The following is a 26710-nucleotide window of genomic DNA, read 5'->3' on the forward strand; positions in this document are numbered from 1 at the left end:
TGAAAACCAGCACTGACACAGTCTGGGCCAAGGGCCAGGCACTTGATGGGTGTTAACTAATTTAATCCTCACAACCACCTCATGAGGTAGGCAGTGCTATTATCCCAGCTTCACAGAGGAGGAAACGCAGGGCAGGGGGTTAATTCACTCAGCCAGCAGGACATAGAGGTGAGACCTGAACCCAGATGTTTTGATTCCAGAGTCTTACCCATCACAGAGGCTGATGTGAAACAAAATCTTGCTCCAAAGGGTGTTCACCAATATGTAAAAATACAACTACAAATGGAAGGTTGCTGTTTTCATTCTTTGTGAATGGCATTTTTCTTTTGTTAACCAGGGCTGGACAGCAAAGTTCATAAAAACAGTAAACAGTTCTTGGCAGCTCCTTAACCAAGCACAGTCTATCAAACCACTCCAGGGAGAGGAGTATACAAAATATTCTAAAGAAAAATCTTGTTAAAAGAATAAGAAGGCCATGCGCTGTGGCTCACGCCTGTAATCCCAGCACTTTGGGAGGCCGAGGTGGGCGGATCACGAGGTCAGGAGATTGAAACCATCCTGGCTAACACGGTGAAACCCTGTCTCTACTAAAAATACAAAACATTAGCTGGGCATAGTGGCGGGCGCCTGTAGACTCAGCTACTCAGGAGGCTGAGGCAGGAGAATGGCGTGAACCCGGGAGGCGGAGCTTGCAGGAAGTTGAGATTGTACCATTGCACTCCAGCCTGGGCGACACAGCCAGACTCCATCTCAAAAAAAAAAAAAAAAAAAAAAAGAATAAGAAATTGTGCTGATCTCAAGTTTAAAACTGACAGAGCATACAGCTATTTAAGAAGAGAACTAGGAAAGTTTTAGCTACTGAGCCCATTCATTTTGCTACTAAACGAGAAAGGAAAGGTACTTCTACTTAAACCTCCCAGTACTGTTTTTAACAACACATGATGCTATTGCTAACCTTGACTAAATTACTCTTCATCAATGAAGAAGGCAGAATACTAAAGGTGACATTTTGAAGATGGAAATGAAACTTTCCATCTGTGATTCTATCATCATATTTGTCATTTTAGCCAACCTCATTGTTAGGGTGCATTTAAATAAATATTTTTTAAAGTTCCATTGCATTAAAAAGATACCATAAAAGATTCTTTAGAAATCTTAATATTTTCATATACTTTAAGGAGAGAAACCAACATAAAGAATCAAAGTTGGCCCCTTTCCACAACTGTATGTGTGTGTGTATATATATATATATATATATCTCATATTCACTTTACACAAAAACAATCTCATTCAAACACAAGTGCAGCTACTTTCACATCTGTAATGGTAAGACCAACAGTGACAGGGCATAACAATGTAAACCAGGCCAACTGGCTACTGGGATAGATGGAATAGGGCAAGAAATGTGAAGGGTAAAAGAAATGTTGCAAATGGAAAAAGTAAATAAAAGCAAATGATTGGGAAAAAGAAGGTAAAAAACAAAGAGTGTCAGAAAGGGAAGAAACCAGCCCAGGTCAATTCCTGCAGGACAGCTGGACCAGGGGAGCATCTGGAAAAATCCAGACTGAAGGGATCTTATCTCCCAGTTAACAGAAACTGAGAGAACTTAGCTCTGGCTTGGACTGAAAACAGAGGCAGAACTAAATTAGAAAACACTTAAGTGAAGGACCTGGACAAACATATTAGGCCTGAGGAAACATCTCAAGAAAGGTTCTCCCAAATTGGATAAAACTTGGCTTTGTAATTAAACATGCACCTGTGATTTACAGGTATTGAAACTCCTCTGGCTAGACTAAGGAAGTTATTTGCATTCTACAACTTAAATGAAGGAGACAGCCAATGAAGAATGGTTAAGAAGCACAAGGGGCAGAAATCTCACTCTCAAAGCTGTTTTTGAAATAAGGAGCCTTGTCTTTGACCCTTTAGGAACCACAGCAAAGGTCAGTATTTGGAATACCTAGGGCATTTCTCACCAGAACAATCTCTATTGACTTCCAAGAGTATCCCATCAGTCCCCCAAAAGGAGTTTGAAAATCAAGTGTGAATTCCAAGTGAATTTCAGAGAATGTGGTAGTTAAGAGAATCACCAACCTACATGAGAAAACAGAACATATGAGACTAGGACAGCATTGGGAGAGCAAAGAATGAAGTCCTGTTCCTCACTTTTCAGCTTCCACATCACTTAGATGTCTGGCACACTCCAGCACAATCAAAAGTACAGGAGTAAAGTGCTATTAGAGAGAATCTCAGTGATACTCACTTCTTTAGAAAATCTTGAAAGTCAGCTGGTAAGTCACTAGGGATGGTCACAGGGTACTCTCCACATTCCTGTCCTTGGCTGAGGGACAGCAGCAGAAGGCCAAGACGCCAAACATCTCCTTTCTTCCCCGTTTTATAAGGCAGAGCATTGTCACTAAAACGAACTCGGGTTTGCTCAAACACATCCTCCTTGCAAATGTCTGTGAGGCGCTTAGAAATGCTATAGTCCGTAATCTTGACGGTGCCTTCTGCATCCACCAAGACATTAGATGCACTTAGGACCTTATGCACCACAGAATTGCTGTGCAGATAATCAAGGCCCGACAGGAGCTGAGCTGTGTACCTGCGAAGCTGATGCAAAGGGATGGGGCCTGAGTGGCTCAGGTGTGCAGCAAGAGAGACCCCACTAATGTGCTCCACTAAAATGTCCACCACGATGGAGTCATCTTGCTCTTTGAGATTCATTGCAAGGTAGCGTACTACATTTGGATGGCTCAATTTTACCAGTGAGTTGAATTCTGTTTCTGTTCCTTGAATCTGGTAAGTTAAAAAAAAAAAAAAAGAATATTGGGCCAATCAACATCAACTTGGGTTTCATTTCAAAAGTGAAGTATTTGATCATACAAGATAGGAGCATAAAAAAACAAAAACAAAACCAAAAGTGAAGTATTTGATAGAAAATATACTTTCAAATGAGAGGAGAACAAATATGCCCTAAACTGAATCCTCCCCAAACCATATGGTCAATCTAATAGTTCATAAAGATGGAAAAAATTTAGTTAATTCTCCACTTCTCTAATCTCAAAACCTACTATGCATATACTACAAAATTAGTGAACAGTTTTTAAAATAAAATTCTTTTGAGGTATGGCCACCAGAAAAAAACAAACTTTAATTTAAAAATAACCTTTTCTGATTAGCTTTGTATTTGGATTTTTAAAAATATAGTATATGATTTTAGCAGCAGAATAATGGCTCCTCAAAGATGTCCACATCTAATCCTCAGAACCTCACATGGCAAAGAGGAGTTAAGGTTGAAGATAGAAAAAAAAAAATCTTTCCTGATTTAATAAAGATCACTGTCAACATTTAAAAAAATAGTTTGATAGAAAATACCCACATGTGGCTGGGCGCGGTGGCTCACGCCTGTAATCCCAGCACTTTGGGAGGCCGACGTGGGCAGATCACGAGGTCAGGAGATCGAGACCATCCTGGCTAACACAGTGAAACCCCGTTTCTACTAAAAATGAAAAAAAATTAGCCAGGCGTGGTGGCGGGCGCCTGTAGTCCCAGCTACTTGGGAGGCTGAGGCAGGAGAATGGCATGAACCCGGGAGGTGGAGCTTGCAGTGAGCCGAGATCGCGCCACTGCACTCCAGCCCGGGTGACAGAGCGAGACTCCGTCTCAGAAAAAAAAAGAAAATACCCACATGCTATCTATGTGGTCACCACCCAATGATAACTCAAGATTTTGGCACATTTACTTCCAGTTTTCTTTCTATACTTAAATACATACACATTTCTGAACACCATGCTTTATCTATGATTTTTGTAAACCTTGTTATTATGTAACACTGCACATTGCAATATGCAATACTGAATGTTCTCCTTATGCTTGGTTATAAATCATAATTTATAAATTAACTTAAAAATCCTCCAGTCCCCCAAAATACAGTTTTGAATCAGTATTTTTCTTTTTTTTTGGAGACAGGGTCTTGCTCTGTCACCCCGGTTGCAGTGCAGTGGCATCAACACAGCTCACTGCAGCCTCAACCTCCTGGGTTCAAGCATTTACCCCACCTCAGCCTCCCAAGCACCTGGGACCACAAGTATGTGCCACCATGCCCACAAATTTTTAAATTTTTTGTAGAGACAGGGTTTCACCATGTTGCCCAGGCTGGTCTCAAACTCCTGGGCTCAAGCAGTCCTCCTACCTCGGCCTCCCAAAGTGCTGGGATTACAGGTATGAGTCACCACACCCAGCCCTGAAGCAATATTTAAAGAGTAGGGAAAAGAAGAATTGCAAAAAAACCCAGTTATGAACTAGTATTTAGTCCCAGTTGGAAAGATGACTGTTAATGCCATACTAAGGGCTGAGAAAGGAGGTTAAGAAGGCAGCTGGAAGTGCTTTGATCATGTTGTGAAAGTTCTGAAACCAGAAGCAAGGGGCAAAGAGGTACTGGTCCTTCACTGTCCTCTCTGGTCAAACAGTTCTCATACTGCTCTGGACCATCTCTGCAGGGCAAACAAATGCAGGGCTATTTTGTTCTGTCATCTCCTAAAGCCTGAGATTAGGCCTTTTGCTCAGTCAGCCACCTTGGATGCTTACCTGCTTTTTGCACTTATCAATCTTCTCTTTTTCTTGACTGGTAAGGAAAGGACCCATTTTTTTCTGCCACTGAAGGACCCACTCATACAACAAGACAAAGCCACCAGTGGCTGTTTCCAAAGCATTGTAGACTAATTTTCCAAGTTGTTCATCACTGCCTGCACATTAAACAGAAAGTGTAATTAAATCCCACTGGTATGTTTTCTGTGGGGGGAAGGAAGGGAGAGGGTAATACACATTCTTTAGTTCAACAATGGATACCACGTGCTAACTATGGAAAATAGGACTTTATGTAATAATGTCCTTTTGTAAACAATTTTTGATATTTAGCAATATACCCTGAGTCCTAAAATAATTTTTTATAAGGGGCAAGAATCAACAATGAGATCTTAGTATCAGGCAAATAAAGAGACCAATGTTTGGCCAGGCACGGTGGCTCATGCCTGTAATCCCAGCATTTTGGAAGGCCGAGGCAGATGGATCACCTGAGGTCAGGAGTTCGAGACCAGCCTGGACAACATGGTGAAACCCCGTCGCTACTAAAAATACAAAAAAATTAGCCAGGTTTGGTGGCGGGCACCTGGAGTCTCAGCTACTTGGGAGGCTGAGGCAGGAGAATCGCTTGAACCCGGGAGGCGGAGGTTGCAGTGAGCCTAGAGTGCACCATTGCACTCCAGCCTGGGTGACAAGAGCAAGACTCTGTTTCAAAAAACAAAAGAGGCCAGTGTTTTATGCTACTAGCCATTATGCACAATGTTATTTTCATAACGAGTTTACCTTTGCTGACTGTGTCTACTGGTGTACCCTCATACAGCTAAATACCAACTAAAATGACAGAAAGAATATGAAAATAGAGAACAAGCCATCAAGATCAATATAGATTAGTGTGCACACTAAAACAGTAATTTGAAAATCTGAATACTTCAATGAGTTTCTAAATGCAAAATTTGAATATGCTCAGTAAATACAAACTGGTCAATGCTTTAGAAGGAAAGAACAAGAGATGACAGTTTAGATTTGAAGCTAGAAAATGAGACACATTTATTTAGTGATAGTCATATGGTTCTCACTTACACAGGGAGAGCTAAATATCTGTAACACCAAAAATTTTCTTATAAAAATCTCTATTTTCATTAAAACAATAATAGAAAATTCTAAAAAATTGGAAAAGGAGAAAAAAAATCACCATTTGTTTTATTTTTCTTTTAGTTCCCTCTATTCTCCTTTACCCCGTAATTTACCATATCATAGCATATATATAGCACCTTGACACTATGACATTTTGGACCCGGTAATCTTTGTTGTAGGCAGCTGTTTTGTGCACTGTAGGATTTTAGGAGCAATCCTGGTATCTACCCACTAGATGCCAATAGCACCCCGACTCCAATGTTAGCCATCAAAAATGTGTGCAGACATCATCAAATGTCCTGCAGGCTGCAAAATTGCCCCCAGCTGATAACCCCTGATATATAGTAATCTGCCTTTTTCTCTTATATAAATAATAGTTTTCCATGATGCTATACTATCTTTATAATGAAAACAATTTTTTAAAGAGACATTGATAATTATCTTTTCTATTTGAATAATCAAAGGTGAAGTAACCTGCATATATATGATAAAGATGTCTCAGCAAAAATACTTTGGAGAAATATGGCCGAACTAGCTCACTTTGACTTTTTATCTGACAAGCAGTTTTTATTTCATGGGAATGCTGATAATTTAGAGATTTTAATTAAAATGATCTGTTAGTCATAAATAACCCCTGACAGTCTTTGCCTAGGGGAAAAAATCCTGCTGTTTAAAAATTTGTCAACCAAAGGAAGCAACCTGAGAAACGTGGGATCTAAGCAGTCTACTAGAAACACATGGCATTAAATGTTTATGGGATGGAGTAAGACGTTATTTACATAAAGCCTAATTAAATTTGTGTGTTATGCAGTACAGTGTTTTGCAATATTTGTTTCCCTAATTGGGACTAGGCAGGCATTTCATAGTTGCTGGGGTTTAAAAAATTATAATTTTAGTATTGCCAGCCTCTTCTTGTTGGTTTTTCATGATGGGGATAATAAAAGGGACAAAAGAATATATTGAGATGAGGCTAAGAGAAAATACATTATCAAAAGAACTCTAACTGAAACTCTATATGCCCACAATGATCATTTATACAGACAGTCTCTGTAGTGCTATAGCCATACCTATAAGTAAGTTCTCTCCTCTCTCTAGTTCTAACAACTTTAAAATGAAAAACAAATATTGTTTTTTAATAAAAATACTTCATCGAAAATAAAAAATTAGTAGTTAATCTTTTATAAAAACATTTCACAGACAATTAGGGCATATTTTAAAAAATCAGACCCACTGCGAGAAAACGAAATGAATAATTTACTTGGTGATTTTATTAAAAATTCTCCAACTGAAAATGTGCCTCCTAAGAAGGGTATTAACTATGGTGAATCTGTCTAATGAGTACCAGTGAGAATAAGAGACTAAGTTAAGGTAATAAGAATTGAATTAATTTGCCTTCTTGATTTCCCCAGGTTATTAGAAGTAGGGAGTTTTATGTTGTCACTTCATGAATCTGAAATGTCTGAGTCAAGGACAGTCTCAGGTCCAAAGCCAACCACTACTACCAAGGTCTTGAACCTGCCCAATGATTGCTTTGTCTAAAATACGGCAGCTCTGTCTATGTGCAGGATCCTTTACTGTCCAGGCTGCTGTTTGTCTGCCAAGGTTAAGTATCTAGCTCATAGATTATTGAGAAGTTTGGTTTCTTCTCCCTCCACCTGCTGCCTGCTTCCTGGCAACTCTTTTGCTTATTTGTATCTCCTTAAAGAAGAAGGGGAAAAGATGCCAAAAGAAAGCAAACTCATTTCACATAATTTGGCTACCTGTTACCTCTGGCAAAAATATTCATGGGATTGAAAATGAAAGTTGATATACATTTAGGGCAAAGGAAGAGATACCAAAAACTTGACTTTAGTATAAGCAATTCAAATTCTGATCTGCTGAACCAGCTTCATGCCAAATAGCCATGAGTAGACAAAACTTCTAAATAAGGCATATAGAAAATAAGGTGGTCTTCTTGGTCAGGTATAACATGTCAAGCAGGAAAATGCCAAATGGATGGATATCCACTTAAGAAAATGAGATCTGGTCAATAAAGACCACAGACATTACTGTAGTCCTAGCTACTCAGGAGGCTGATGGGAGAGTACTGAGTGAGCCCAGGAGTTTGAGGTTACAGTGAACTATGACTGTGCCACTGTACCACTCCAGCCTAGGTGATGGAGCAACACCCTGTCTCAACAACAAAAAAGATCATAGGCATTAGAATTCGTTTTGTTACACATATTTGATCAGGATTAGATGTATATGATGTAAAATTCTACTGACTGATAATATTTTAATCATTTTTTTGTTTCAATAAGCTTGGATAATTATAATGATGACAGATTTAAAATTATCTTTATGTTAATAATATTCCAAGAACACAGATTTTTAAATTTTATTTTATTTTATTTTATTGAGACAGGGTCTCATTCTGTCACTCACACTGGAGTGCAGTGGCATGATCACGGCTCACTGCAGCTTTGAACTCCTGGGCTCAAGCAATCCTCCCACCTCGGCCCCTCAAAGTATTGGGATTATAGGCGTAGGTAGACACGGTGCCCAGCCAAAAACACAGGTTTTTATTTCCATCTTAAATTAGGGGAAACCTGAGTGACTTCTCATTCCAGTCATTAAGGATGGGCGGCAGAATAACTACCAGCTTGATGGTCTTCCTTGGACTGCACTGGTCTGAATGACACAGTGTCTAATCTATCCCTTTCCTTTGTGATTAACTTTTGCCATTACAATAATATAAACAGATTTTGCTAGTTTACTCACCAATACATTTCCCTTTGTGCACCATGAGCTGATCAGCACTCCCCATATTGAAATACAGAATTTCACAAGAGCCAGGAGAATCTTCACTATTACACGCAGAATACTGACGTTCTCGCCTTAAAAATAAATTTGAACAATACATTTGAACATTTTTTTCTTTAAGATTAACATAGGAATGTTATAGATTAACATAGGCAAGAATGCCCCTCAATTTTCTCCTGTTGATTACTGTTTATTAGCCCACTCAGAGTCTAACATCTGTTTCTAACTGGGAATTGAGCAGGCAGTGCTAATGGGAAAGCCATTCACTTCCCTCACTTACCATTGTCATCTTCTCCACATGAAAACCACAAATCCCTAACTCTAGGTCTGTGCTGCCCAATGCTGTGGCTATTAAAATAAAACTGAAAATTCAGTTCATGTGCAGTAGCCACATTTAAGTACTCAATAGCCATACATGGCTAGTGGCTACTATATTGGACAGCACAGATACAGATCATTTCCATTATCATAAAAAGTTCTACTGGTCAGCAGTGATTTAGATCAATTCCACATGTATCCCATATTGCTTCATTCCCATGCACGTGCACATCTGGAGAAAGCTGCAAAACAGAGGGGGTTGGAGCCACCACAAATTCCTGGTTTCCAACTGGGCCTCCAGCCATTGAGTACACATTCCTTCTCTTGCTTGTCTTTGGTAGATATTCCCATCATTCCGTTCCATGACTTCTCCGAAACACTTAAAACCCAACCTCTCCTCTCTTTTTTTTTTTCTACTTTTTTTCTGGTGGGGAGCAATAGCTAAGAAACTAGATCATAATGCAGAAACAATAAATTAGGGGAGAGGGTTGCAAGGAAGAGGTAAGGGAGAGAGCTCTTGATGGTCAGGATTGAACACTTATCAGAAACACTTTGATGATGTGCATGGACAGATCTCTAGAGAGATCACCCTCTCATTCTCAGCATGATTTTGACTTTTACTTTCACTGAGAACATGAGGCGATGAGGAATACAGTCCACAATTTCTATTGTTCCACCTATAAAGTTACTTGGCATTGGCACTATTCTTTCTTTGTGGGTGACTTTAAGGAAGGATGGATATCCCTGTCCTCAGTCCCATCCCCTACAGAGGTCTCCTCTGGGATCTTAGTCTATTAGTTAGTCCCTTTCTCCTGTATGTTCAATCAGCCCCTCTCTCTGGGCTCCCTCCCACCAGCCTATAAATCTCTCTGATCCATACATTCCCCTCCGTCAACCCTGCACCACCTGCCCCATCCTGTTCCTCATAGTCACATTCCTGCACTTGCTGTCTCCACTCTTGCACTATTTACCCCTCACACCATTGCAACGTCAGTAAAACTGCCACCTCCCTCCACTCGCTCTAAACCTGATTTTTCCCCTTGACTCTTTAATTTTGGTTTGAGGCATAGTCATCCATTCTGTCTCACAGGTGAGAAACCTGTGAGTCTCCTTGGGCTCCTAGATCTGCATCTAATTGGTCTTCAAGTACCACCCTCTCTTCTCTATTTCCCCTGCCCTGTTTAGTTCATCTCCAACTTTCTGCTGGACATATGCAATACTCTGTTATTATCTGGTCTTTCTGCTTCCAATCTTACACATCCTCGCTTTCCTCAAACCCCTCCCACACTGGTGAAAAGATTATGTATTATGATACACATATCTTACACCACACATATGTCCACATATTCTATTTTTTTTTTTTTTTTTTTTTGAGATGGAGTCTTGCTCTGTTGCCCAGGCTGGAGTGCAGTGGCGCGATCTCGGCTCACTGCAAGCTCCGCCTCCCGGGTTCATGCTATTCTCCTGCCTCAGCCTCCTGAGTAGCTGGGACTATAGGCACCCGCCACCATGCCCAGCTAATTTTTTTGTATTTTTAGTAGAGACGGGGTTTCACCATGTTAGCCAGGATGGTCTTGATTTCCTGACCTCGTGATCTGCCTGCCTCGGCCTCCCGAAGTGCTGGGATTATAGGCGTGAGCCACCACACCTGGCCCATGTCCACATATTCTAAACATCAGAAAACAACAAATACATTGTAGTTCTGTTCAAATTTCTACTTCTAAAGTTATGTGTGCAACTAGGGACACACTGAGATTTATGCAGAAAAGGATAAAAGCAAAGATTTAAAATTACATGCTAGACTTAGTAACATAAATTATGCAGAAGCATCTCTACATCAGCTCTGGCCTCCTCAGCAGATGGTGCTAACGGTCATTTTAGTCTAGGCCATCTTTCTGTTCTGAAGTTTACAATGTGTAAATGCTTGGTTTTAAGGAGTTTTAGAATGTGAATCACCCTATTATGACTGATAAGTACAAACACAATGAGTGTTGACGGCTGTAAGATTAAGGAATAACTAGGATTGAAAAAAAAGTAGAGATAATCTTAAAAGTGAAAGTAAGAAAACGACAAATGTGGTACATGCTGCATGGCACAGGTTGTAGCAGAAACAATTCTGAAGGATAAAAAGTAAATCACAGAGTTTGGAAAGAAGGAATAAAGAGACAAATGCAATGTCATCCATGTCTATTGTTTTTGCCAAAAAGATTCATATATATTGGATGCTTATACTGTCTACCTGGGACCCATCAAGAACTGGGCTTGGAACAACCTTTTGGATTTGAATCCATTCATAAGTAAAACGGCTTCTGTACTCTGGCAGAAACAGCCATCCTAGTGCAAACAAATGGTGTTCAGAAGCTATGACTCTGGTCTCATCATCATGATCTATTCCAGAGTATGGATGTTCATGAGGTTTGCAATATTATTATAATATTAAAAATATCACCCATGTTATCAGTTTTGCCAAGTAACTGTGGCAGTTCTCAACCTATATGGATGAAGGGTGTTTCAAATAAAATTACCAAATAGTATTAATCTAGATCTTTAAAAAGAACAGAGAATGAAACATTAATACAATTTTAGATAACTAAATTAGGCAGCTAGGAGCTTGATACCTGAAAAAAGAAAAAAGGATAACCTTTTTTTTTTTTTTAAAAGCCAAGTGGCAAGAAGAGAGATGACAATTTTTCAAGTGGGGACTTGAGAATTGGGCTACCATCCAAAAGATTGCTCTACCATTATGATCAATGTGTAGATGTTGGGGCAGGAGGGAGAAAGAGGATCTCATCTGAGACACAGGGGCAGGGATAATCTCACCTTCCTGTCTAACTCACCAAGATGCCACAGAAAATGCTAGTTCTAGGTCCCTTAATTTGAAACACAGAGCCACTTTGTACAGACAACATTAGTAAGAATTCCGGATATTGTTTAATTTGAGGTAAACCAGTCTATGCCTCCATGGAACCAACTAGAGAAACTGAACAACAGAGGACCATGTCTGGAGAGACGTATCAAGGATCCTCTCTCCCCTACACCTTTATACTTTAATAGCTCCCCAAGTTTTTTGCGGAGAGCAGAGAGAATCCCACGTCTTACACCCTTAATGATCTCTTCTCTGTAAGGATGAGGAGCCAGCAGTTACCATACCTGGCTTTAGGATAGGGAAAACAAACTAGATAACCTAATCTTGTTGATGGTAGATATAAATGAGTGATATATTCCAGATTCTGGGCTACACTATGGTAATCTGCAAAGACAGCAAGTCTGAATATGTGAAGGTAATTTTCTACCATGAGCTATTTTATAGAGGTTTTTTGATTTTTAGTTTTGCTCCTTCTACAAAATTCATATTGCCCACTTATGAGGAGCAACATCCCCAAAGCAAGGCAGGGGGTTGGGGGGACTATGTCTGCACTTCACAAATACAGCCTTGCGCTGAACTGTACACATTAAAATAGCTAATTTTATGTTTTTTGATTTTTACCTTAATATTCTAAAAAGTGAATCCTTCAAGGTGGGAAACGAAGACTTGAAGGACAGAAAATAAAGTTCTTCAACAAAAGCAAAGACTCTCAGTGAAAAGCCTTTGAGTATCAGGCCTTTACGTTCTTTCCACTAGAATAGTGAGTGTCTTTTCTCTCTTTCTCTTCTTTTCAGCGTGAAAATCTTTTGTTAAATAAAACCTCACTGGTTTTTTACATACCCCACAGATCAAGGGAAGCAAAACTGCCCTGGTTAAAGAGGCTGTAGACCCTACAAACACCAGAAACACAGTGTCCCACTTTCCCTGTGTCATCTTCCCTCCCTCGCTCCCTCCCTGCATCAGATGTTTACCAGGCACCTACCACGTGTCTTCCAGGCACTATTTCAGGCTTTGAGGAAAACACAGATGAGGGCTTTGCTCTCACAGACCTCACATTCCAAAGCAAACAAGTGAATAACAATTTCAGCTAGTGCTAAGTGTTATGTAAAAAATAAAACAGAGAATTGGAGAGCAAGGGACAAAGCAGGGAAATAGGGTAGAGGGGGGCTCAGGAAGGCATCCCTGAGAAGGTCGCATTTGAGGGGAGAACTGAATGAGAAGGAGGAGCTCAGCAAGCAAAATGCCAGAGGGAGAGTAGTCCAGGCAGAGGGGTCAGCAGAGGCTCTGAGATGGGAAGGAGCTTTGTTGCCCAGGCTGGTCTTGAACTCCTGGGCTCAAGTGATCCTCCAGCCTTGGCCTCCCAAAGTGTTGGGATCACACACACGAGCCACCATGCCCAGCGTGCTATCTCCGATCTCAAAAACAAGGCTAACCTTGGATTCACTGTTTATAGTTAGCCACAAAAATAGAAATGTTTAAACTTAAAACAATCATTTTCCATATATCTGAAAAGACTTATTTATATCATTGATTTAATTCAAGGGTTCTAACACAACAAAAATTTGTTAGATATTTCCTAGTGAAATTCTCTGACAACTTCAAACTCTGTTGCTTATTGGAAACCCAGATTCAAAAATAATTTAAATTGGGGAGGAGTTATAATCTTAAAAAGGAATGGTTACCAGAAACAGTATTTTTTTAAAAATTCAGTTAACCCTAATAGTAGGTAAACATTAGTGTCAAAATGATTTCTGAACTGTTTTTTTAGTAGTAGATAATTAGGGAAAGAACTAAAACGGTTCCTTTTAATAAACAAACTATATAGAAGTTTATATAAATCTTCAGCTTGGTGCCTAAAATGTTTCTTTTCATAGAAGCAAAGTGGTGGTTTTAAGTTCTGCTTAGAGTCTCACGAGAGATAATTTAAACATATAATGAAGGATGAAGTCCCCACACTATTTAATAACCCACCCCACTCATAAATGGTTTCTGCACTAAAATTCCTTTCTGGATTACAGGGGGCCACAGCAAATAGAGAGCAAAGTTGCAATTCTTCAGTGAAAAAGATATAGAAGAACAAGTAGTATCTTTTAAGTGACCAGTGGTGACAGGGAACAGCCCGGAAGCCCACCTCAGTAGTAGGGAGGGGACCCCTGGCAGCCAACTGGGGTTCCTGCTCTCATGTAACAGATGTCCCACCTGTGCTCATTTTCAGGGACTCCCTACATCTGTGGTGGGACCTAAGGGATTGTAGACTGAAACACTGGATGATGATGATTCAAATGGAAGAAAATTTTTAAAATCACTTACTGAATTTAAGTTATTAAATGTTAAATCAAATCGTACTAAGGCAAGTTTGTGATGTGTTATAGGCTATTATAAAGGGGAATGAGGCTGGGTGTGGTGGCTCATGCCTGCAATCTCAGCATTTTGGGAGGCCGAGGCGGGTGGATCACGAGGTCAGGAGTTCGAGACCAGCCTGGCCAACATAGTGAAACCCCAACTCTACTAAAAATACAAAAATTAGCCAGGTGTGGTGGCACATGCCTGTAGACCCAGCTACTTGGGAGGCTGAGGCAGGAGAATTGCTTGAACCCAGAAGGCAGAGGTTGCAGTGAGCTGAGCCCATGCCATTGCACTGCAGCCTGGGTGACAGAGCGAGACACCGTCTCAAAAAAAAAAAAAAAAAAAAAGGGAGCCTTTCGGCCGGAACCGCCATCTTCTAGTAATTCACCAAAATGACAAACACAAAGGGAAAGAGGAGAGGCACCCGATATATGTTCTCTAGGCCTTTTAGAAAACATGGAGTTGTTCCTTTGGCCACGTATATGCGAATCTATAAGAAAGGTGATATTGTAGACATCAAGGGTATGGGTACTGTTCAAAAAGGAATGCCCCACAAGTGTTACCATGGCAAAACTGGAAGAGTCTACAACGTTACCCAGCATGCTGTTGGCATTGTTGTAAACAAACAAGTTAAGGGCAAGATTCTTGCCAAGAGAATTAATGTGCGTATTGAGCACATTAAGCACTCTAAGAGCCGAGATAGCTTCCTGAAACGCGTGAAGGAAAATGATCAGAAAAAGAAAGAAGCCAAAGAGAAAGGTACCTGGGTTCAACTAAAGCGCCAGCCTGCTCCACCCAGAGAAGCACACTTTGTGAGAACCAATGGGAAGGAGCCTGAGCTGCTGGAACCTATTCCCTATGAATTCATGGCATAATAGGTGTTTAAAAAAATAAATAAATAAAGGACCTCTGGGCTGTAAAAAAAAAAAAAAAAAAAAAAAAAAAAAAAAAAAAAAAGGGAATGAGCAACAAAACTAGATTCATGATAGATACTTGGAAAGTGTTAAACGCAATTTAGTTTCATATTGCTAAAAATATACCTAATATATTGCTAATATATTAAGATATATAAGGTTTGAAAAAAGTTATTAAGACTATCGCCTGAAATTTCCATCAAATTTCACTACATCTTTAATGTGGTGAAATCCTTCTACATCTTTCATTCTCCCAGATCAGAAATCCCAGGGACTTACCTAGACCTTCCTGAGGAGTTTGCCCGATGTTTACCATTTCCTACAAAGTCAGGAGAGCCTCCATGTAGAATAGCAGCTGTTCTGTGTGCTCCTGGGTCCTTCTTAGAGGTATGATCTTGGTTTGACAAACTAGCAATTTCCAAACGTTCCTAGAACAAGAAAAGTAAAACCTATTTTAGATGTAAGTCATAAAAGGAAGACAATCATGGTACATAATTATTAATTCAGTATAGAATGCAAATTTCAAGCTGAATGTTTACAAGTGAAATAAAACTGAACTCAACTTTTAATCGTTTAAAATAGCTAGAAGGAGGATATTGAATGTTTCCAACACAAAGAAATGATAAATATTTGCAGTGACGGATGTGCTAATTACCCTGATCTGATCACTATGCATTATATGTATCAAAACTTCACTATATACACCATGAATATATACAACTATTATTGGTCAATTAAAAAATAAAATTAAAAAAATGTTAATGCCTAAATATGTACTGGCTCAAGAACTGAAGTGCAGGTTATGGTTTCAAGAAAATGTAAATTTTATAAATGAAAATGCTTAGAATCTTGCAATAGTGTAAAAAGTTAGGGAGAAGAGTAACAGGAGATGAACAGAAGAAGGGAGAATCAAAGAGAGGGCAGAGAGTGGCTGACAGGAAGGCAGGTCAGGCGCAAGACAGGAGCACTGGTGGAAACGGGGATCTCATCTTACGTTTTTACGCAGGTTTAGTTTCACATAGGGCAGTACACTTGTCTGTGGAAGTAATTATACAAGACAGAAAGAAAGGCATTATCAGTCCCATTTTAAGGGAAAAGTAAAGTGAGTCACAGAGAATGTCACCTTGCCAAGGTCACAGAGCAAGGCAGCAGGAAAGCTGAAGCTTTAAACCAGGAGAAGCTTGCTTGTGCTTCAGTGCCTCTTCCTGCTACCACATCGTGTCCCTTAAGTTTAATGCTCTAATTATGTAAAAGAGAATGAGTAAAATTTTCTCTAATTTCTCCAAACATGTCTAACTGGTTTTTTGCTTTAGCTAGACTCAGGAAAAATAAAGGAAAAAGCACTCTATCCTTTTTCACCACTGCCTTTTAAATCTGCTCTGTTGAATTACTCTTTTTTATCACTGAATGAAATTTCAGGCAGATCCATATGGTTTCTATTCCCTCTTCAGTATCAACAAATCATTTTATTTTCCAGGTATTAAGAATTCTAGGCCGGGTGCAGTGGTTCACGCCTGTAATCCCAACACTTTGGGAGGCTGTGGTGGGTGGATCACTTGAGGCCAGAAGTTGAGGACCAGCCTGGTCAACATGGCAAAACCCCATCTCTACTAAAAACTACAAAAATTAGCCAGGCGTAGTGGCATACGCCTGTAATCCCAGATACTCGGGAGGCTGAGGCACGAGAATTGCTTGAACCTGGGAGGTGGAGGTTACAGTGGGCTGAGATCATGCCATTTGCACTCCAGCCTGGGTGACAGAACGAGATTCTGTCTCAAAAAAAAAAAAAAAAAAAAACAATTTTAGTCCAGGTTAATTATTAAAGCCGCAATCTCTTCCCTCCCTCATTTGATAAATTACAGTAATTATGTAAGTCTAAATCATCTACCGACAACATAAAACTCTAAATTTTGCCACCTATTTGGGGAGTCTGAAATACATGGTGAATATTTATTTATTTTTAGTGCTTCATTTTAAGTTGTATTACTGATAGTAACACAGATGTCATCAGTGGAAATAAAAACACTTTGTTTTGCAAAATGTAAATTATTATGGTGGAGTTGATAGGGTGGGTACCTGCTTAGCCATTTCTTTCCTTTTTTTCTCTTCTTTTATCTCTTCTTTCCTTCTCTGAATCTCATGCAGGATTTCACGTTGCTGAAATAAATCAAACCATCATCAAATGCCAATCTCTGAAACCCATACAACATATAAATTATGGAACTACAGAAAAATCTTTTAACTCTCAATAATTCAAACCCTCTTTTCCTAAGAGATCTGAAAACACAGAATCTTAGTATAAACTGCAGTTCTATCAGTTTTATCAGAGTTCTTACACAATAGGCATTCCCATTTAAACAGGTTTGAGAGTGTGTGGGGAGGGAAATTTACTCCCCATTTTTCATGTTTCCACGTGCAGGAGATTTCCAACACAGCAACACTGTTGGCTTCTCACTTCTTCCCACACTTGTCTTAGCCCCTCCTGTTTGATATCTGCCTATCTGCAGAGAACAAGCACTTGTGCCTGCTCTCTGTCATGGGGGTCCCGGTCAGCTTGGTGAAGGTGGGCTGAGCAAGCCTCAATGCCTGGACCTGGGGTGGCCATGGCCCAAGTACCACACCTACCTGCCATTCTTCAATCACCTGCATTTTCCAATCAGCTTTGTCAATGTTAAAAGTGGTATTTTGATCTCTATTTTGTATTATTCCTCTAAAATTCCAGATTATAATTATCAAAACTATTAAGAGATTCACCAAAAACCATGACAGCAATAATATAACATGTAAAAACACACCCCAAACTTACAGGTAGCTATAGTAGTATGTCAAAACAAAATTGTTAGCTAAATAGTCACTATCTTCTAATAAAAATTAGCCTTCCTAACAACAAGGACAATAATAAAAAAAACTACAAACTCCCGGCAGGGTGCGGTGGCTCATGCCTGTAATCCCAGCACTTTGGGAGGCCAAGGTGGATGGATCACAAGGTCAGGAGTTTGAGACCAGCCTGGCCAACGTGGCAAAAGCCCGTCTCTACTAAAAGTACAAAAATTAGCCAGGCATGGTGGTGGGTGCCTGTAATCCCAGCTACTTGGGAGGCTGAGGCAAGAGAATTACTTGAACCTGAGAAATGGAGGTTGTAGTGAGCCAGTATCATACCACTGCACTCCAGTCTGGGCAACAGAGCAAGACTCTGTCTCGAGAAATTAAAATAAAATAAAAATAATAAAAAAGAACATAAACTCCCAACAATAACTTGCCTACACACTTAAATAGAAAATAAGTAACAAAATCAATGGCACCTACAAAAAGACAGTGTTAATGTAAGCACAGGATAAACAAAATGAAGCAGAAACAAAACAAAATGAAAAAAGAGACAGGCATAAGAACCCAAGAACAAAACACTAAAAGTAACTTTAAGAAATAGTAATATCTGTAGGAATAAAATTAGAAAGCCTCAACAAAAGATAAAAATAGATATACAAATGGTGCTGGGCACAGTGGCTCATGCCTGTAATCCTAACACTTTGAGAGGTCGAGGCCAGAGGATTGGTTGAGCCCAGGAGTTCAAGACCAGCCTGGCAACATAGGGAGATCTTGTCTCTACAAAAAAATTTTAAAATTAGGCAGGTGCAGTGGTGTACAACCATAGTCCCAGCTACTCAGGCAGCTTAGGCAGGAGGATCCCTTGAGCTGCAGTGAGCTAAGATTGTGCCACTGCACTCCAGCCGGGACGACAGAGCATGATGCTGTCTCAAAGAGAAAGAAAAAAAAAATCCAAAAAACAGAAAACAAAAACAAACAGTCCTGGATGGAAAAAGAAACAATCCTGAATGGGAAGTCTAAATACTGTGAAGATATCGATTCTTCCTAAATAAATATGTAAGTTTTTTTAAAATCAATAAAAATCGCAATATGTTTGTTTTGTTTTGACTATGGGAAAGTAATTCTGTACATCTTCTGTAAGAATAAATGGGTGAGAATGGCTGAGAAACAAAAACAATGGAAGATGAAGTGATGGGGACGGGTAGGATTGACTTGTCAGATATTAAAACATTATAAAGATATAATAATTCAAAGAGTGTGGTAGAGATTCAAGAAAAAACAAATGAGTTGAACAGATCATTGACAAATAGAACCTAGTATAGGTAAGCAGTTAAGATGCACTTGAGAATTGCATTTGCAGCCGCCGCTGCACCACCTATAACTCCAGCAGAAGGAGAATGGGGTAAGTAAGGAGGTCTCTATACCATGGCTTGTATAATACAAAGGAGACTGCCCACGAATCCACAGGTGGTAAAGCTCTTGGCTCACTGCAACCTCCGCCTCCCAGGTTGAAGCCACTGGCTACGAAAAGCCGCTTGCAAGACTGCACTTTCTACGGCAGGAGTGAAGAAACCGATCATTTCAGGCCTGGTACTGTGGCATTCTGTGAAATTAGACGTTACCACAAGTCCACTGAACTGATTTGCAAACTCCTCTTCTAGCATCTGGTGAGAGAAATTGCTCAGGATTTTAAAACAGATCTGTGCTTCCAGAGTGCAGCTATTGGTGCTTTGCAGGAGGCAAGTGAGGCCTATCTGGTTGGCCTTTTTGAGAACACCAACCTGTATGCTATCTATCCATGCCAAACATGTAACAATTGTGCTGAAAGATATCCAGCTAGCATGACACATACGTGGAGAGCGTGCTTAAGAATCCACTATGGGTCGGGCGTGGTGGCTCAAGCCTGTAATCCCAGCTACTTTGGAGGCTGAGACAGGAGAATCAATTGAACCTGGGAGGCAGAGGTTGCAGTGAGCTGAGGTCACACCATTGCACTCCAGCCTGGGGCAACAAGAGCGAAAATCTGTCTCAAAACAAACAAACAAACAAACAAACAAACAAACAAAAAGAATCCACTATGATGGGAAATTTCATTCCCCCCCCAAAAAAATTCTCTTCTTATTATTCCTGACACTTCTGAATGTTACGTATTTTTTTCCCATGGGGTCAAAAGGTACCTACATATATGACTGTGGGTGGAAAAAGAAGGGACAGAAATCACGTATTGGCCGTTTTTCTATTTTCATTCATGTGTGAATTTTTAATATAAATGGGGGGGATGTAAAGCATTAATGCAAATCAAAATGTTTCAGTGAACAAGTTTCGGCAGTTCAACTTTCTAATAATTATAGATAAACCTATTACATTTTTCTGGATAATGCTAGTATCTGGATTTTTTTAAAAACAAGTAAATACTTTTCTTTCTTTCTTTTGCTTTCATGTCAGACGAGTAATGTGCTGATGTCCTAACAAGGTTCACGGGTGGCGTATCTCACATGTGTGTGAACACCCAATCATCAAGCTTATGAATTATAGAAGGATCAAAATAAGTACATTTTTTATTGATGGCAACTAAACGGTTTGTAGCATTCTTATCATACAGTAGATTACACCCATTCACTATATTTTTCTTTTCTTTTCTTTTTTTTTGAAGACAGAGTCTAGTTGTCGCCCATGCTGGGGTGCAATGGCACGATCTTGGCTCACTGCAACCTCCTCCTCCCGGGTTCGAGCAATTCTCGTGCCTCAGCCTCCTGAGTGGCTGGGATTACAGGTGCCTGCCACCACGCCTGGCTAATTTTTGTATTTTTAGTAGAGACAGAGTTTTGCCATGTTGGCCAGGCTGGTCTCGAACTCCTGGCCTCAAGTGATCCACCTGCCTCATCCTCCCAAAGTCCTGGGATTACAGGCATGAGGCACCACAACTGGCCTCAGTATACTTTTCTAACTGAGTTGTCCTATATGCAACTACATGTTTTTAATGTTATCTGTCTTCTGTGCAGTTCTTGCAAGTTTGCTATTAATATTAAAATACATTAAACTATTTTTAAACATATAGTTTAAAGAAAGTATTATGAATCACTTCAAGAATTATTTAATAAATGTGTTAGGAAAATGTCTAAGAAAAATATACTTAGGCTTTTTTTATAACCTGAATCAAAATAAGTTCTAGATAAGTTGATTAAAGTGCTAAATAGAAAAAGCAAATAAAAAATTTAAAAATTTAGAAAAATAAAATCAAAAAGGGAATTTAGATGCATATATTATCTTTGATTTAAAAGATTTTAAAAATAACACAAGAGTTTATATCTTTATGCAAACAGATTAAAGAAAAATACAAATGGTAACCATTTGATGTATATATTATCTTTGATTTAAATACAAATGGTAACTATTTGTATTTAAACAAACTTGAATTTAAACAAATCTTTAGACTCTCAGCATAGGATATAAACAGGAGTTCATAAAATACAAATGGTAACCATTTAGATGCATATATTATCTTTGATTTAAATACAAATGGTAACCCTTTGTATTTTTTCTTTAATCTGTTTGCGTAAAGATATAAACTGTCTTATTTTTAAAATCCTTTAAATCAAAGATAATATATACATCTAAATGATTGAATAAAATATTTATTCTCTGGCTTTTGCTACTCATTTGGGCATGAGATACTAGTCTTGCACAGGGAAGAAGAAAATAGCTTCTAAAATGCAGTGAATTCCTGTACACCCTCACAAGCTCCAAAAGACCACAGGTGGTTTGGTTAAACAGCTTCTTTTCTCTTCTCTTTTATTTCTTTAAGACCTGGACTGAGGGCTCTAAGGGGCAGTACTGATATGTGTCAGGAGGGAATCACTCATATTTTTCATACTCTTACATGTGTCTACCTTTCTTGAATCAAAGGGTGAGCAAAACTTAAAGATGAGTTTGTAGGCAGAGACAGAAAAAACCTACAGTAGTTTGCAATCCTCCAGGCTGGCCATGCACACAGACATCGACAAGAGCATCTCACCTCCTGCTCTTCTTTCCGCTTGGCCTCCAACAGCCTCTGCTGCTCCTCCTGAGCCTGCCTTTCCAGCATTTCTTCATGAAAAGACTTGGGAGGGGGCTTGTTATGCTCGCTGAGAAATGACTGCACGTGGTAAGCCAGTTCAAAGATCATCACCTAAACATGTAAACAAAAATCAACCACAAATGATCAAATAATGGGAAGGCCCAAACAGGAGAGGCTACAGAACAGGAAAGCAAATCAGCAGTCAGAGGCCCACTTAGAATGCCATTATTCGTTTTGATATGACATATTCTGAATTCGGTATATGATAGAATCACAGCAGGAAAAAGCTTTTAAAGGGCCCATTGCATTGTGTTATTGTCAAGACAGATCATCACCTAGGTAAATAAAAAGCTTCACTTTTCTTTTATAGACCTATTCAACTTACTGGCATTTTTCTCTATAATAAATCCAATAAAATATTTTTCTTTAGAAATAAATCTGATAAAACATGTAAGACTGCATGAAAGTAAAAGCTATCTTCCCAACTAGAAAACCTGTCTACATAATGAGAGTTGGGCAAAGAATACTCATTGCTAACATCAGAGCTTTATCTGTCTACCCAACATACTGAAAATATTCTGTTGGGAGTACAGAGGCAAATATTTAAAGGCCTCATTATCTCCTTGTTAGTAACTGATCAATAAGAAGCTGATAAATACTTAGAAAGTATTTTATTTCCACTTAGAGAAGCAGTCACAGATAGAATGTGGAAGAAAAAGGTCTCCCTTTCACACATTCTTTATGTGAACACAGGAAGCCCCTTTCCCTTACCTGCAGGAGACATAAGTCATACTTGGATTGATAAATCAATAGAACAAAGGTTTCTGAGACCCTCCCTGACTGGTTACCCAACCCCAAAGAGGTAAAGAGTGCCAATCCTTTGGCAGATGAGGAACATAACATTGAGATTTTTTTTCTCAGTTACAATAAAGCAATTTTAAAATTCTTATTTTCATTATATGTTTGAAACCGTTTGTAAAGGGCCTTAACAGGGTGGTAAACAATAATAGAGAGGCCGGGCGCGGTGGCTCACGCTTGTAATCCCAGCACTTTGGGAGGCCGAGGCGGGTGGATCACGAGGTCAGGAGATCGAGACCACGGTGAAACCCCGTCTCTACTAAAAATACAAAAAATTAGCCGGGCGTGGTGGCGGGCGCCTGTAGTCCCAGCTACTCGGAGAGGCTGAGGCAGGAGAATGGCGTGAACCCAGGAGGCGGAGCTTGCAGTGAGCCGAGATCGCACCACTGCACTCCAGCCTGGGTGACAGAGCGAGACTCCGTCTCAAAAAAAAAAAAAAAATAATAATAATAATAGAAGTCATTGTACACAAAAATATAAAGTTAGTTCATTTGGTATCCTGCCTTTCTCTCAGGGAGCAAATGCAAAGAAAGCACAGCTCTTGTTGGGTGATGTTAATGCATTTTTTCTTACACCAGAAGCTGTAGCATTTACTGGATATATTTCACTTTAGAGTCAGAAACACTAGTCTACAGTCTAAGAGGCAGATTATTCTAAGAAAAGCTCTTCTAAGGAAAGCTGGGGAAAGTAGGCAATTTCTATCATGTCAAAGAGAAACCACTTCTAAACCAAAAAGGAGGCAGGAGCCAAGCTGTGGAGGGTTTTTCTTTTGCTGTTCTATTTACTTTACTAGAGTTTTCTGTACAAATCAATCTGATAAACGTTCTAAGACTGGATGAAAAGAACTACTTTCCAAACTGACTCTTGCCTCCTACTCCCCTGGTGCTACAGGGCTCACTGGCCTCCCTCAGACCTCTGCTCAAGTCTTGGAGGCCTCTCCTGAACGCCTTGTAAAGAACAGCCACTCCACTGTCACACTCTCTAGACCCCTCACCCTGATTTTCTTCATGGCACTTATAACTGCCTGATTGGTTGTGCAGTTATTTGACTGCCTTCTGTCTGCTGCCTTCCCAGTGTAGCCCACAGTGTGGTTTGCTCAGTGGTTTTCCCAGTGCTGGAATAGCACCTGACACATGGTATACAGACAAATATTTGTTGAATAAATTAATAAAAAAATAAACTTTGGCTTTACAAATTTGAAAAAATAGAGTATACTTAAGGTTACTTTTACATGACAAAGAGCCGTGTATAGATTAAAAATCATTTATAAGCAATTGGAAGTGCTTAAGAACAAGCTGTTTTTGAGTACTTATTTCCATTCAAATAATTAAATGACTCCTAGTTTTAAAAGGCAAGTATCAGTGAATGCCATACCACAATGAATCCTACGCCATGCTTTAGTACCTAATTATACTCTATTTTACTTGAAAATAAAAAAAGTTTTTTTAGAATTATGTCTATTTTAGACTTTCCAGTACTCCAGACTTAATGGAAACAAATTTTAGGTAAACAAGAAGAGTGATTTGCACAGTGCCTTCCCATGTTTAACGCCCATTCAAATCTCATTATATGACCATGACTCAGATGAACGCTAGCACAGGCGGCCCTCTGAGACATGGCAGGTTCAGTTCCAGACCACTTCAGTAAAGCAAATGTCACAATAAAGCGAGTCACACAAAGGTTTTGGTTTCCCAGTGCATATAAAAGTTATCTTTACACTATACGGTAGTCTATTAAGTGTGAAATAGCATTATGTCTGTAGAAATCAATGTATATACCTTAATTTTAAAATACTTTATTGCTAAAAAATGCTAATGATCATCCAAACCTTCAGTACGTCATAATCTTTTTGAAGACAGAGGGTTTTGTCTTGATGATGGCTGCTGACTGATCAGGGTGGTGGCTGGTGAAGGCTGGGGTGGTTGCGGCAATTTCTTAAAAGAAGACAACAATGAAGTTGCTGCATGGATTGCCTCTTCCTTTCATGGAAGATTTCTCTGCAGCATTCAGTGCTGTTTGATAGCCTTTGAGTCACAGTTGAACTTGTTTCAAAGTTGGGGTCAAACCTCTCCAACCCTGCTGCTGCTTCAAAACAAAGTTTATGAAATATTCTAAATGCTCGATTGTCATTTCAACAATGTTCACAGCATCTTCAGGAACCACTCAAGAAACCACTTTCTCTCCTCATCTATAAGAGACAACTAATTATCTGTTAAAGTTTTATCATGAGGTTGCAGCAATTCAGTCACATCTTCAGGCTCCACTTTTAATTCTAGTAATAGACCTCTTGATATTTCCATCACTTCTGCAGTTACTTCTTCCAGTGAAGTCTTGAACCCCTCAAAGTCATCCATGAGGGTCAGAATCATATTCCAAACTCCTGTTCATGTTGATATTTTGACCCCCTTCCATGAATCATGTATTTAATGGCATTTGGAATGGTGAATCCTTTCCAGGTTTTCCATTTACTTTGCTAAGATACATCAGATCAAATGAATCACTATCTACGGCAGCTGTAAGCTTTTAAAGTGTATTTCTTAAATAATAACACTTGAAAGTCAAAATTATTCCTTTATCCGTGGGCTGCAGAATGGATGCTGTGTTAAGAGGCATGAAAACAACATTAATCTCCTTGTATATCTCCATCAGAGTTCTTGGGTGACTAGGTGCGCTGTCAATGAGCAATAATATTTTAAAGGGAATCTTTTTTTTCAGGGCAGCAGGTCTCAACAATGGTCTTAAAATACTCAGTAAACCCTGCTGTAACAGATATGCCATCATACAGCATTTGCCTTTCCATTTATAGAGCACAGGCAAAGGAGATTTAGGATAATTCTTACGGGTCCTAGAACTTTGCCCATGGTAAGTGAGCACTGGCCTCAACTTTTGAAAAGTCAGCAGCTGTATTAGCTCCTAACAAGCGAGTCAGTCTGTCTTTTCATAAGGCTTTGAAGCCACACATTGACTTCTCCTCTCTAGCTGTGAAAATCCTAGATGGCACCTTCTTCCATATAAGACTGTTGCACCTACATTGAAAATCTGTAGCTACCTTCATCAATTATCTTAGATTTTCTGGATAACTTGCTGAAGCTTCCTCATGAGCACATGCTGCTTCACCTTGCACTTTTACGTTATGAAGATGGCTTCTTTCCTTAAACCTGATGAACCAAGCTCTGCTACCTTTTAACTTTTCTTCTGCAGCTCCCTCATCTCTTCTCAGCATTCACAGAATTGAAGAGAGTTAGGGCCTTGATCTGGATTATGCTTTGGTGTAAGGGAATGTGGTGGCTAATTTGATCTTCTTTCCAGACCACTAAAACTTTCTCCATATTAGCAATAAGGCTGTTTTGCTTTCTTATCATTCATGTGTTCACTGGAGTAGCACTTTTATTTTCCTTCAAGAACTTTCCCTTTGCATTCACAACTTGGCTAACTGTTTAGTGTAAGAGGCCTTTTGGCCTATCTTGGTTTTCAACAGCCTTCCTCACTAAACTTCATCATTTCTAGCTTCTGATTTAAAGCTAGACACGCGATTCTTCCTTTTATTTGAACATTTAAGGCTATTGTATGGTTATTTTTATTTTTATTTTTTTTTGTTTTGAGACGGAGTCTCGCTCTGTCACCCAGGCTGGAGTGCAGTGGCGCAATCTCAGCTCACTGCAAGCTCTGCCTCCCGGGTTCACGCCATTCTCCTGCCTCAGCCTCTCCGAGTAGCTGGGACTACAGGCGCCCGCCACCACGCCCGGCTAATTTTTTGTATTTTTTAGTAGAGACAGGGTTTCACCGTGGTCTCGATCTCCTGACCTCGTGATCCGCCCGCCTCGGCCTCCCAAAGTGATGGGATTACAAGTGTGAGCCACCGTGCCCGGCCTATTGTATGGTTATTAATTGGCCTAACATCAATATTGCTGTGTCTCAGGGAATAGGGAGGCCCAAGAAAAGAGGGAGGGAGAGACGGGAATGGCTGGTCAGTAGTTACAACATACACAACATTGATCAATTAACTTT

General features: G+C 39.6%; 1 protein-coding gene and 1 non-coding gene across 6 annotated transcripts in view; both read right to left on the reverse strand.

The window, feature by feature from the left end:
- The window catches only part of EIF2AK4 (eukaryotic translation initiation factor 2 alpha kinase 4), a 104780-nt gene that overhangs the window by 65934 nt on the left and 12136 nt on the right, over nt 1–26710 (reverse strand). For all 5 annotated transcript variants that reach the window (XM_032175842.2, XM_058427234.1, XM_032175844.2 and 2 more), the window contains exons 4-9: nt 21803–21955; nt 17038–17118; nt 15241–15389; nt 8476–8591; nt 4588–4745; nt 2261–2796 (exon numbers count right to left, since the gene is read on the reverse strand). In XM_032175842.2, the coding sequence (XP_032031733.1) occupies nt 2261–2796; nt 4588–4745; nt 8476–8591; nt 15241–15389; nt 17038–17118; nt 21803–21955 (1193 nt within the window). The remainder of the gene's footprint in view (nt 1–2260; nt 2797–4587; nt 4746–8475; nt 8592–15240; nt 15390–17037; nt 17119–21802; nt 21956–26710) is intronic.
- On the reverse strand, nt 20227–20328 carry LOC116482818 (small nucleolar RNA U13). The gene has a single exon (XR_004252080.1). It is a non-coding gene; the product is annotated as a small nucleolar RNA U13 (small nucleolar RNA).

This window comes from Hylobates moloch, unplaced genomic scaffold, assembly GCF_009828535.3.
Source record: "Hylobates moloch isolate HMO894 unplaced genomic scaffold, HMol_V3 SCAFFOLD_14, whole genome shotgun sequence".
NCBI lineage: Eukaryota > Metazoa > Chordata > Mammalia > Primates > Hylobatidae > Hylobates > Hylobates moloch.